We start from the raw sequence: 14256 nt of genomic DNA, 5'->3' as shown, positions 1-14256 counted from the left end.
CCAGAACCCCTCATGCCCTCCTGCCAATCCTCACTTCCCCACACTCAGAACCCCCCTCAATGAGCCCCACTCCCCCTGCACTGGACCACCCCAACAAGCCACCCACACCCAGATCCCCACCCCACTGAGCCCCACTCAGCCGCACCTGGATCCCCACCCCACTGAGCCAAATTCCCCCAGTATCTGGACCCCCACAACGATCCCCTGACACCCAGACCCTCCTGCTGAGCCCCAACAAACTTCATTTGGACCCCCTGCAGTGTCCCATTATCACTCCACCCAGAACCCCCCCGCGTGCATCCAGACCCCCCTTCACACAAATCCCCCACTGAGCCACCCTCACCCAGATTGTCCCACACAGAACCCTCTCAACCCACACCTGGATCCCCCCCACACTAAGCCCCTTTGTACTTGAATACTGCCTTGCTGATCCTGCCTGCCCATTCCTGGTGCACCTGGCATGGAGGGGGGTGTTTCTGGGGCAGGCCCAGTCCTTGCGCTGTGTCAGGGTTGGGTGCAGCCTCACCACTGAGTCCATGTCTGGGTTGAGGGGAGCTGCGCAGTGATCTCCCACCTCTATGCAGAGAGTGGCCTGTGCTCCACAGTGCCGTGCTGGGGCCTCCACATTTATTTGGCAAATAAAATTTGCAGAATTTTTAATTTTTTGGCACAGAATTTATTTGTTGGTGCAGAATGCCCTCAGGAGTATGAACAGTATATGGAGAATGCGGTGATAGGCTGTTTTGTCTTAATCATAACAAGTAATTGGAGAGGGGGAGGGTAGAGTCTCTGGTCTGCACATGGAAGGTAAGAGATAAGTTGTTGGTGTCTTTACCTAACACTGATTAGATAAACTGGAGGATAGTTATAGGCCATATGTGATGTGGGGAATGGTTTGCAAGATTGAAGCCCATATTGAATATGTGTGCATATGCAGGCTAACGTGGAGAGGTATATGAGGATTTCTTGTCTATAGGTTAAGGCTGAAGAGGCATACAGACAGAATTATGCTTATTTTTAGCGTATGCATTTCATTTGTGTATATTTAGTTAAAATATTTTTACCTGTGAGTGTACATTAATATATATTACCTTCCCTTTATTGTTCATCTTGATACTTTCAAATGCTTAGACTTTTGTTTTTTAAATGTAATATTGCTTGGTATATACAGTATTTTTTAACTTCAGTGTGAAGTAGTCCTTTTTAATTAAAGTGAACAGTCTTTGCTACATTCTTTAAAACAGTAAACTGTATATAATTCAATAAGCATATTGACTTCAACTGGAGCAGCCTTTGCCTATTCAATGGCAATAGCATTTTTATTAAGGGTGAGAATTTAATTTTTGGAATCTTTGGGTTCAGAATTTTTAGGCAAAATTGTATTAGATACCCAACTATGAATCTATGTATCGAATCATGTCACACAATTTGTATCAAATGGTGACTTGTTTATTTAAAAATTGACTTGACTTTACTTCTGATTAACCATTTCATCAAGTGTGCTTTTAAACAATTCATGTTTAGGAGGAGGAACATGACCCCAGGCTTGTACTAAATACGGGAAAATTTCAAATCACTTCAAATGCAGTGTCTTTGTCTTAAATATATTAATTACTGCCTCAGATTTGTTTCCCAAGTATTACGACTTAATGAGTTCAGATCACAGAGTCATGTTTTTGGCACCAAAACCTATTGATTAGCTAGAAGGGAGTAGTAAAGTGAAGATAAGAAGTTATTTCAGCCAATTGCATTATGTTTGACAATCCACAAGTGTGGTTTATGTGTACATTCCTCTTGCTATGTACAAACAAAAGTGAAATAATTTAAATTATATCTTTGCTGCTTTTTAACATTCCTATTCTATTTCTTCTAAAAAAAAAAAAAAAAAGAAAAAAAGAAAGTTTCCGTGTTTGTCGTGAAGGTCACAGAAGTCACGGAATCCATGACTTTCTGTGACCTCCGTGACTTCTGCAGTAGCCCGTGCAGATAGCCCAGGAGCCACCTGAGGAGTTTGGGCAGCCCCCCAGCAGCAGGAGTTTGGGTGTGGGGAGGCTGGGGGTTGGGGTGTGGGACGGTGCTTACCGAGGGGGAGGCTCCCCGGAAGGGCGACAGGAACTCCCCTCCCTCAGCTCCTTGCTCCATGTGCTGTCTCCACCTGCAGGCACCACCCCCACAGCTCCCATTGGCCACGGTTCCCAGCCGGTGGGAACTGCAGAACCAGGGCTTGGGACAAAAGCCATTCAAAAATTGCGCACACAGAACTACGCATGTACAAACAGAGCCCCTTTGAAAATTTGGTCTTCAGTGTATAGAAGATGTCGACCAACAGACAAATACTTATCAAATTATATTTTCAAATACCTTACAAAACATTTTCATTTAAACAATGGAACCTTAGTAAATGATCTGGAAAAAAAAATAAAGCTGTTAAAATGGAAAAAACAAACAGAGATAACCAAACTTATTGTACTAGCAATCATCATTAGTTTAATCTAGGTATTGATAGTGGACTCGTATACCAAATTAATATGCAGCTTTATGTTCTGTGGAATTGCTTGTAATTGGAAAGTAACTATGGTTACCAGGTTAAAGAAAATTATGACTTGATGATGAACAGAAATAGATTGCAAGAGTCTGATTTTTTTTAAAAAATAGCTTAAAATCAAGATATAGATCTATAAGACAGTGATGGCTAAGAAGGTGCAAATATTGAGGATAATGTTAGATTTATTCATTGTGCCACTTGTGCTAATGTAGAATCTGTTCTTTCAAATCCTTGTTAGATGTAGAATGGTTGTGACGGTGTTTAACTGGGTTTGGCTCCTCTATGATATGAGGCTCTTTTAATGGGAAATATTTTCTTGCTAATATTTCATGTTGATTTATTATTGAATCAAAATAAGCTCGAACACAAACTTCATACTGAGGCCCCTTGTTGTTTCCATTTAAAAAAAAAACTGCACAAAGTTTAGAGGTCTTGGGATAAAATAACAAAGTTTTGGGTTTTTTTAATATTCAGGCATATTGAGGGGAATGATGAAAGTATGATTGAATCATATCCATGTGGGGCTGAATAAAATATAGGGCCAAATTCTGCTTACTCATTCAATTAAAGCCTCATTGAAGGCAGTGGGACTGCGGGGAGCGCGCTTAAAAAGTTCATACTGATCTTAGAGAGATTGTGGGTTTCAGAGAGATTCCTTTGACTTAAAATGTGAAATAGTGCTAGAATCAATAATAGCTCTAGAACCAGAATGAATTTTTATGTGCATCCACTGAACCTGTATAAGTATAACCCTCTACCCTCTAGTTCAGGTCACTGAGCAGAATTTGGCTCATAGAAACACCTTCATTAACAGCTAACCATGTCTCACAGCTACAAAGGGGTTAATTGTCATGCAATATCTCTCTATATCAGTTAAATATTAACACTAAAGATACTGGGTAAAATTTTCAAAAGTGCCAAAGTCCCATTTTCAAAAGTGACTTGGGAACTAAGGCCCAGTATCCCATTGACTTTAAGTGATACTAAGGAGCTCTTAAATGCTTAGGAAAATCAATGGGACTTAGTCTCCTGTGTCATTTACATGCTTTAGAAAATTGTACTAATTGGCTTTCACACTCTCTATCCATTTATTATATCTGATTATTATTGTGTTAACGTACTTTTGCTACAATATGTTCGTTAAATAGCAATAGAGAGTGAAACTTAATGGACGCGTAAACCTCCTTAAAATTCATAAATGTAATTAGTCTAGTCCTCTGCATCAAGAGATGCTTTTCCAAGAAACCGGACAGAGTGGGCCACCAATGAATATGATCCACTGTACACTACATTTTCAGGGCCAGAAACAATGAGACAAAAACTTAGCAATTGTCTTTCTCCATTTTCAAATATAATTGAAAAAGAGAAAATAGCAACAGCTGCAAGAATAACACTGAGTAGGTCTGGCCATCTTGTTTTACAGCATAATCAACCATGACTACAGAATCGGGATCAGACTCTGAATCCAAGGATCAAGACCAAGACCAGCAAGAAGCCCCTGCTCAGCAAGGGGCAGCTGGGGCACAACCTCAAGACCAGCAGCAGCAGCGGCAGCTCAGTGAGGAACATCAGAACGCGATAGACCAGTTCTCTGCCGTGGCAGCGCACAGCACACCTGTGAAAAAAGAGCAGGCAAGTGAACTATTTCTAGGTTTGGTGAACATGGTTGATTAATTGCTATCTTATTAACTAACGGCTAGGAGGAACCTGTGGTTTTGTCAAAACAATTTTTTTCCCCTGAATTAAAGAGTTTCATTCGTCATTTTATTCGCAACTTTTGCGATATTGATTGACTGGTCCTGCGGGCTTAAAAATATTTTAGTTCACAGTCAAGCAATTATCTTTTGGAATTAATGTCAGATCTCCTACCTGATGCACTTAATATCAGAGTCCAATGTTATCCTTAAAGGGAGGAGAAAACCCTTCAGTCTTTCACGGCATCAGAGCACACTAATATTTTTTTTAGAAACTGAAAGATTTATAGGGTTTATTTTCATACTGACATCTGCTGAAAACTGATGCTTGTCTGATGTGTGACCCATGTAAAAACTCTGAGGTCTTTTAAACCACTATAGTTTTAAAACAACTGCACTGTAATTACTTTTAAGTGGTGCTGTTTTAGCTATGAGAAGTTATTAAATGGTTATTCTTTTTTGTTCATCTATACATTTATTGTAGTTGTAAAAAATTTATCACGTCAAAACTTTATCTCACCCTTTTTAGTCAGTAGGTCAGGAGTGCCAACAATTAGCTTTAGCAGATAAGAGACCCTCCATTAGCTTCTGGTGTCTGGCAAACACAGCTCTAAGTGTGCTAGGGTTAATGACCCTTGTCTAATCTCATTCATCTTTGAAGTATAGAATAGAAATCAGTTTAAACCTTTTAATACTCCTGTATTAAACCTTTTAACAAGTTCAGGGCATTGCCTTTGAAGTGAGGACATGTTATTTTTTAACTGGACAAACTATTTATAAGTTTTGAGAACGTATATTTAAAGCATTCCTAGTGACCTATGACTGCTCCTGTGCAGGTTGTGGATTTGAAGATATCTCATTTGGTTTTTAAATGTGTTCCCACAGTGTTACATCCAAATTTACTTTGAGAGCAGAATTGTAGGCACAAGTAATTTCTGGTGCAAATGACAGCATTTTGATGTCTGCCTGGTTGGCCTGGTGTATTTGCATAGTTGAACACCCAAATTCTGTCATTTGTGCTAGCAAATGATTGTGGTGCAAAATTTGATTATGTGGTTATAAATCTGTTGCTTTATGTCAGAGTTGCTACACACATTCACTATTCGTTTTTCATTTTCTCCTTCAAACTTATGCACCAGTTTTTGCCATCTTGGTCTCAACTTCCCCTATGAGACTGGAGGGATCACATGTTTTCACAAATTACTTAATTCTCTAGTTTCACAGTAGCAGCCGTGTTAGTCTGTATCTGCAAAAAGAAAAGGAGTACTTGTGGTACCTTATAGACTAATAAATAAATAAATAAACAAATTTGTTAGTCTCTAAGGTGCCACAAGTACTCCTTTTAATTCTCTGGGTAGTTCAAGGCTCTTAAAGAGCTGGATTTCTCAGTAGATTGGTAAAGGAGTATGGAACCTTTTGCCTCTAGGTCATCAGTTTGACTTCAGAAGTCATGACTGTGAGATGGCTGTATAACCTATTTGAAATAATGCTTGTAGAGTATTTCCTAGTGAACAAGTCACAGAAAAGACCATTAAAATTGTCATTAATCAGCACTATTGTTGGCTGTTTCAGCAAAGAAGGCAAAAACTGATTGGGCAATGGGCTTTATTTTCTTCTCATCGCCTACCCACAGTTCCTCTGTCTCAGAAGTGAGAGAGACAGTCAGAGAGAGGAAGTTTGTACTGTCGTTATTATCAGTTCTGTGAAAGAATCCCTGGGACAGGATATATTTCATTGCCCAATTACAATGGCTTTCCTTACTGTCATTCCAACCACAAGAAAAGTTTTGCTTTGTTTCTTTTTTTTTTTTTTTAAAGGAAGGAAAGTACTGTGTATTTTTTACATTGATGCCAAGCCCCTCGCTGAAATCTACTCCAAAAATGAACATTCTTTCTATCCAATACAATAATTTAATCCTCCCATCTTTTTGCCTTACCCCAACGTGATGTAGTGAGAAGAAAGTCCCCATGCAGGGCTCTAAACGCTAATCATCTACCTAAATCTAAGACATGCAGATTTTCGGCAAATTTACTAGTATTTCATGCCTGATGCAGAGGCTGGACAGCATCAAAGACCACTGTTGCTAGATTCTGTAACTCTGAAGTGTCTGTCAAAAGGGATTCCAGTTTCAGAGGGGTTGAAAGCGTGTTGCATCAGAGCAACATCTATTCATGGATGGAAAAGTCACAGGCCTAGTGTGTCAAGTAATATATATATACACGCCTCGGCCTTGACAAAGGCTGAGGCGTGTGTGTGTGTGTATATATACACACACACACATACACACACCCCTACCTTTCTTGGTTTTTTTTAGAGAACTGAAACGTGAACTGGCACTCCTCTCCAGATGCAGTTTTCTGCATGAAAGATTTCCATTATGTAGTGTTTCTAAACATACACAGGTGCAATCAGTTGCAGTAAAATTTGTGTTCCTTATTTACTGGGGTTGATCCTGAATTATGAGTTAGTTGTAAAAAAGTAGGGGTGGAACAGAAGAAATTATTCTGGTTTTACTTGGCCGGTTATCAAGGGCTTTTCTCAGTCATAACAAGAAATAACTAATCTCTGCTGAAATTCATTAAAAAATGTTAAGCTTTTTTTATATCACAGTCATAACAGTGATAATATGGAGGTGTCAGCATACTCATATAACTGTGCTAAAGGAGCTGCAGTAATATACAAGAGTTACACACCTTTCAGGTACCCTGATTTGATTTACATAAGACAAATTGTTAGGCCCTTTATAGTTAATGAACTGTGAAGTGGAAAGCCAAGCAAGCTGTTCTTTGTATTTGCTTAAAGCTGAGATGGTCATACTGTTTTTAAACTTGTATTAAACCCCAAATCCCAGTGTTCTACCATTCTGGTTTTTGACACTTACCCTCCATTATTTTTGAGGGAAGATAATTCTCTAATCCTCTAGACTACTGTGTAAATCTCAACCTGTGTGTCTTGAATGTTTTTTGCCATTTTTGCCCAACTCAAGCTAAAAAGATAACCTCCTCAAACTGCACATCCCAAATAGCCCAGTGGAGTCCCCTGACTTGTACCAAGCCCTGACTCACTTCCTGTCCTCACAATGTTCTTACCACCAGATGAGGTCCTTTTAATTATCCATTTCTTGTCCAGTTTGTGAATACTGGCCCAAATCTATCACTTTAGGGGCTCCACCAACCCAACTATGACAATTGTCCCACTCTGATGACCTCTATAGTTAATCCAGTTTTCCATCACACACCTCCATAAATCCAGGCATCTTGAAACTTACCAATAAATGGACCAGTTTGGGGAATTTTCCATCAGAATGATTTTTCAATGGACAACGTAGTTTCCACAAAAATCAACATTTTCCGTGGGAATATCTTGATTTTGCTAAAATATTTTTGATTTTTTTTTCATCAGGAAAAATTAAATGAAATTTCATTTTGGTTGGTTCAACCCAAATTGGAATACTTCATTTCTCAAACTGCCTTGACATTTTTAATTTAGAATCAGTTCAATAAAACATTAAATTGCATTTCCTTATCAGTGCATTGCTTTATGGGAGTTGTAGTTCAGGCCCTTTCTCTCCCATAATGCAATGCAGATTGCCCTCTGACCAAGCTATGTGTGATGCATAATGGGAGTTGCATGACTGTGGGTGCATCGTGGGAGATGTAGTCCAACCAGGTCCCCAGGGAAAGTGAGGTCTTCCTGTTTCTGAACTGCAGCTCCCATAAAGTAATGTGCCACAATGGGAAAATGCAGTTTTATGCTGAAATGACACAAAACATGTTGGGTAATTTCAACAAACCAAACTAGAACAGATTTTGAGAATGTTGAAAAGCTTTTTGTGTTTACATTTCTGAATCAAAAATTTTTTCAGAATGTTCATTCTACAAACATTTTTGCAACTTCAACTTTTGGTCCCAATTTGGGATTGAAAACAAATGTTGGAATTTCTCATGGTATGAAAATTCCAAATCCCTTGCGGCTCCACCAGTACAGCATTCCTTCAATGCACCAGAGAAGGAGAGAAAGTCAGCCCAATCTTCCAAGGAAGGGAAATATTTTTTCAGTCTCAAGTAGGTTGCTCAGCTCTACCTGCTGCAGGCAGCAGAGACTTCAACCAAAAGAGGTCCCTGTAAAGCAGCACCAACAAAATAATGAGCTAACTCAAGCAGAATCACACCAATATCTTGACTGAGGGACAGAAAAAACTTCATAGTTGGCCTCCTCTGTTGCTATAAATGGTCCACAGCCATGTAGCTGGGCCCTTTAATATACCCAATCCAGTACACCACTTAAGGCCAAAAAGTCATGTGATGATGTGATGACTGGCCCTTCACTATATGCCATTTAGAAGGAGCTTGGGCATGGAGAAGAGGCAGAAGCAGCTCCTACTTGAGATGGCGGGGCTCAGGGGAAGACAGAGCAAGGTGGCCTGGCGAATGAAGAGGAAGCCTCTGTTCTTTGAATAAAATCTGTTTAGCTTTGAGTTAAGCAAGTATGAAAAATATACTTGAAAAAGTGTCCAAAGTATTTTTGCTGTCTCATTTTAAAAGGGATTTATTTAAAAACTTGTAGCTTGATGTGTACATTGTTTTTAATAAGGAAATTAGAACTGATTTTGAAGCATGTGGTGCACACTGTACTTTGTGTGCCGTAATGAAAAAAGCACTTCAGACGTTCCATAAGCACGGCAATTGCATGTTCAAATGACCACGGCAATGTGAATATTCACATGTTTTTATCTGAATTGCCTGCTTATGAGGGCCCCTTCAGCTGAATGATACTGTAACTCAAATCTTCCAAACCAACTGCAGTTCATGATCTCTCTCCCACACTTTCTTCATCTCCTGGTTCTCACAAAAATGTGACTCTCCCTCTGACTCCTTGTTTATTACTCTGTGTGCTGTCATATATCAGTATCCCAGGGCTGTGGGTCTTCTCTTTGATGCTTCGCTTTTCCCTGACCGCTCTCCCAGTCTTCCACTATTATTTTTAATCTTCTGTGTTGATGACCCTCTCACTGCAGAGAATAGCACTGAACTCCTGCTGACTTCACAGCGACTGGAAAAAAATTTTACTACTTCTTCACACATGTTTTGGAATTTCCAAACTTTGTTCCCTTCTGAACTAATCTATTTAGTAAATCCACCAAGTTCTTGGAGGGTGAAAGACTTCTTGAACAGACCCCATTTGTACCAGACTAATATCCAGAGGATTTCTGGGATTTGACACTGTTCTCTCTCAGCTTCTAAAGCCAACAAGCTGAAATGAAACCAATGAAAATGAAATGGGGATATATCAAACTAAATACCAGATACCCGCCCACCCCTGAAAGATTCAGAAGTAAAACAGTTGAGTACAAAACCCCTTATTTATTCACTGACTCTGAATCCCAAAACTGGCAGTAAATTGCTTGAACAACGCCCAAATTATATGATCAGAAGACAGCCCTGCTGCTGTTCAGCTGTTCTGTCTGTATCACTGATGCTGTAACTGCAAAAATTATGTTCCAACAACAGCCCAGAAGCAACTTCTGCTCTATTAGATGTTGATGGCATGGCAGGCCGTGGCATTGAAATTCTCCAAAAATACAGGATAAATTGGCCATGAGAAGAATGTGGCTGGGAGAGAATGCACCTATGCATGCAAAATTAAAAATAACCTAGTGAATGCAGTTGCTTCTCAGTGGTTGCTTTTGCCCTAGATAACGGCACCAACAGAATGTCAAGTTTCTTTAAGACGAGGAGGCTTAATTCACTTTGAAATCATCTCAATGCATGGACATGTCATCACGGTTTTGGGGCCCTCTCTAATAGTTCCTGGCATGTTTTTGTGCTCTGTGCAAATCATAGAAAATCCTTTCTGTTTCTAACCTTGGACAAATTTCATTTAGTTTCATGTGGGTCTACTTGATTAGTCCAACAAAATAATACCAGTGCCACCTCTTGTATGCATATGTAGAGAAATTAATGTCTGTTGTCGGTTGCAGTGAAACAAATCAACAATGCATAAGGAGGCGGTCTGGGAGTTCTTTCTGACTGAAGATGCCTCTTTCTCTTAAAACAGCAATCTCTTCTGCTTTTGTTATCATTGATCTTTCCTTTTGAGCAACTTACCTGCCTTCTTAAGGGATGTTCATTCCCTTCCCCTCCAAAGCTTTCCTTCATCTACACACCATGGGCACTGTCAAGGTTCCTTCCCCACTCTGAACTGTAGGGTACAGATGTGGGGACCTGCATGAAAACCTCCGAAGCTTACTTTTACCAGCTTAGGTTAAAACTTCCCCAAGGTACAAATTAATTTTACCCTTTGCCCTTGGATTTCCACTGCCACCACCAAACTTTATCTGGGTTTATTGGGAAACATAGTTTGGACACGTCTTTCCCCCCAAAATCCTCCCAACCCTTGCACCCCACTTCCTGGGAAAGGTTTGGTAAAAATCCTCACCAATTTGCATAGGTGACCATAGACCCAAACCCTTGGATCTTAGAACAATGCAAAAGCATTCAGTTTTCTTACAAGGAGACTTTTAATAGAAGTAAAGGAATCACCTCTGTAAAATCAGGATGGTAGATACCTTACAGGGTAATTAGATTCAAAACATAGAGAATCCCTCTAGGCAAAACCTTAAGTTACAAAAAAGACACACAGACAGGAATACTCATTCTATTCAGCACAACTCTTTTCTCAGCTATTTAAAGAAATCATAATCTAACACATACCTTGCTAGATTACTTACTAAAAGTTCTAAGACTCCATTCCTGTTCTGTCCCCGGCAAAAGCAACATACAGACAGACACAGACCTTTTGTTTTTCTCCCTCCTCCCAGCTTTTGAAAGTATCTTGTCTCCTCATTGGTCATTTTGGTCAGGTGCCAGCGAGGTTACCTTTAGCTTCTTAACCCTTTACAGGTGAGAGGATTTTTCCTCTGGCCAGGAGGGATTTTAAAGGGGTTTACCCTTCCCTTTATATTTATGACCGGCACTATGAACATTAATTGTTCTACGAGGCCCTAATCCCCTGGCATACTAAATGCTGTCAACCCCCATTAGCTTTAGGGGGAGTTGAGGTTCTTTGCCCTACGTGGCTGAAAGAGAAAGCGCTCAACTAATACGTGGCTGAGCTAAAACAGGAGACCCAGCTGAAATAGCAGGGATTGTTTTCCCATTGTCATCCCTCACCACCCCCCAGCATGTTTTATTGCTGTTAAGAGGATGTGCTGGATTTTGAAAGAGGCTTCTCTATTCCTTTTTATATCTTTCTAGGCTGACTCTCCTTCTTGCATTCTGCTCCAAGATGAGGGCCAGACTGTGACCCTTACTGTGCTCCCACACAGGGGAGCAAGAGGCATAAGGCACTGCCTTACTTCCATGGGGAAACCAGTCTCTGCATATGGGAGAGGTGTGAATCAGCAGACAGGGACGTGGTAACGTAGTAACCAGCCAGTGTATTTAAATGGGCACAGGAGGGGAAATAATGTGAGACAGATATAGGGCTGTTCCCTGTTAGTTCCTGCCTGGAGGAAGGGGGAAACCCAGGACCAGATTATGACTGTCATCGCAATCTGGTTCCTCGCCTGCTCCTGGGACAGCACTGCTATGCTCTGCCCTTTGCCCTGGGGCTGTAGTAAAACCACAACTGAGCACTATATTTGCAGGTTTAGATCACTTGGCATGTATCTGTCTCCCCTTCACACAGAATAAAGAAGGAAAACTAATGTTCGGGAGACCTTTTTCAGGCGATTCCTCAGAGAAAGATCCCTGCATTTAGGTGGAATATTGTGGTGATGCAGTGTGTGTTGTACAGTCTTGTGCACTACCAGTGTGATGCAGGACTGTTTTGGTCTGAAAGCAGATTAAAGCTTTTGGACAGATTTGATCCAGTCTCATGAAGGCTTGTTGCGCTGAAGGAAAACAGACTCAGAGGATTAAATTGTGATGAATTTCAGTGCTGCTGGCTGCTGATTATATTGAATTTGTTCAGAGCCAAATCAGATGTATTTATTCATGGTACTGAGATGACTAAAAGATTAATATTTTATACTTTATCTTAGGTATTATGATGCTTTTGTTGTCAAAACTTTGTCTGGAGGCTAGCTGGGGCACAACTGGTTATAGAGGTAACCATTATTGGAATGGAGCTAAAACTGGTGTAATGCTTTTTACTATTAAAGGTGAATATCTGAAGGTTAGAGTGGCTTTGACAGTCTCTTCCAGGGGAAAGGACCACAGTCAATATTGCATCATAACAGCTTTATAGATGTCTCAAATGCTGACCCAGGGATAAGCCAAAAATAACACTACTGCAGTGGGTTTTTGTCTTTCAAAGTGGGAGTTACAGGAAGTCACACGGTTGTTTTATTGACTAAAGCAGGCTTTCCCAAACAATAAAGATGAAGTTCTTGTTTTTACGCTGCAGCTGGGTAACTGTTAGTAGTGAATAGTCTCTCCATACGATGAAAGCCAGTTGTGCATTTTGATTCTGAATGGCTGCATTGTACAGCCACTATTTTAATCTGAAATTGAAACTTAATCTTCCCATTTGCTCTTCACAGGTCACTGACAGAGAACGGGAGTTTGCTGCTGCTGCTGCAAAACAGCTGGAATACCAGCAGTTTGAAGACGACAAGCTCTCTCAAAAATCATCATCTAGCAAACTCTCCAGATCTCCTCTAAAGATTGTTAAAAAGCCTAAAAACATGCAGTGCAAAGTGATGCTCCTGGATGGCTCTGAATATGGATGTGAAGTGGAGGTAAATTGTTATTTCCTCTATTTTGCTTTATCTGTTCTTACCTGTATATCCTAATTAATTCTGTTTTGGAGAAAAATTCTTCTACTAAAAAAAGGAGTAGACTTGTGGGGCAAGATTTTCAGAAATGAGAGCCTAAATCTAGACTCCCAAACCCATATTTTGGCATCTAAATAAATGGTCTGGTTTTTCACAAGTGCCAAATCCCAATGTCTTCTCTAGGTGATTGAGGACTGAACTCAGATTTAATCCACAGAGATGGTATATGAGCACTCTGGGGAAGGAGCATGGGATTCTAGATGCATGTGACTGTCTGTGACACTCAAATTGGACCACTGACAGTGAAACTCATTAAAGAAAGGGAGCCTCTCATCTCCAAGGGGCCTTTCCCTGGTTCTGTAGTTACCCACATAGCACCTGATTGAGTTAGTGCTCTATAAACAGAGTGTAGCCACCACAGCTCGAATGTCAGGAAGAGGCTGATGGCGCCAAGTATGTACTTGTCCAAGACACTAGCATTACTCACGAAAGCTCATGCTCAAATAAATTGGTTAGTCTCTAAGGTGCCACAAGTACTCCTTTTCTTTTAGCATTACAGTCTACACCTGTCATGTGCTCAGGGTGACTAGCCTCTCCCGCCATTCATGGTGCCATTGCTGCATTCTATTTTTAGCACACTAGCTTGATCAGAGCTAGTCCAGGTATGTCTCCTTGAGCTGGAATTTACACTTGCTGCTCAATGTGTAGACTTACCCTGACTCCCAGCAGTAGAGAGCCCCTGGCAGCTTTATAGCAACCCAGGTTCCTTGCACACTCTCTTCAGGCAGGCTGCCCTTTTATGTGCCATGTCAGTTCTCCCATTGCAACCCGTAGGCCTCACGCAGGAGCCATTTGCTCCCGCTACCCAGCATGAATCCTTTTGGTAACTGAGGAGGGTGTGGTAGGGGAGAGAAACCACCAGGTACAGAAGAGGAAGGGGGAAATGATACAGTAAAAGTGTGGGAGAAGGTGAAGCAGGGAAAGGGAAGAGTAGGGATAGAATAAAAATGGAAAGCATAACCTGTAAAGTATGTAAAAAAGAAAAAGTTTGATGGTGGGGGGGGGGGAGAGAGAGAAGGCTGGGGAAAAATGGCACCAAAGAGAAAATGTGGGAGTGGAGAGAAGGAGGTGAGATGTGGCAACCACACCAGGGGAGGACATGAGGGGCCCTAAACAGTGAAGCAGTTGTTGCTCCATCACAGATTTGGGGGCTACAATCTAAAAAGGTCGGGAGCCAC

At 40.8% G+C, this 14256-nt stretch overlaps 1 protein-coding gene across 6 annotated transcripts in view; it reads left to right on the top strand.

Annotated features, from left to right (window-relative positions):
- Positions 1 to 14256, top strand: part of EPB41L3 (erythrocyte membrane protein band 4.1 like 3) — a 129237-nt gene that overhangs the window by 38014 nt on the left and 76967 nt on the right. For 5 of the 6 annotated variants that reach the window (XM_077810428.1, XM_077810429.1, XM_077810426.1 and 2 more), the window contains exon 1: positions 12807 to 12982. In XM_077810428.1, the coding sequence (XP_077666554.1) occupies positions 12929 to 12982 (54 nt within the window). In that variant the 5' untranslated portion in view covers positions 12807 to 12928. Of the gene's footprint in view, positions 1 to 3968; positions 4178 to 12784; positions 12983 to 14256 lie in introns of those variants that run through there. The other variant, XM_077810430.1, reaches the window with a different exon arrangement.

The sequence above is a fragment of the Eretmochelys imbricata genome, chromosome 2 (assembly GCF_965152235.1).
Source record: "Eretmochelys imbricata isolate rEreImb1 chromosome 2, rEreImb1.hap1, whole genome shotgun sequence".
NCBI classification, from domain to species: Eukaryota; Metazoa; Chordata; order Testudines; family Cheloniidae; genus Eretmochelys; species Eretmochelys imbricata.
This window is presented reverse-complemented; position numbering and strand designations above follow the sequence as displayed.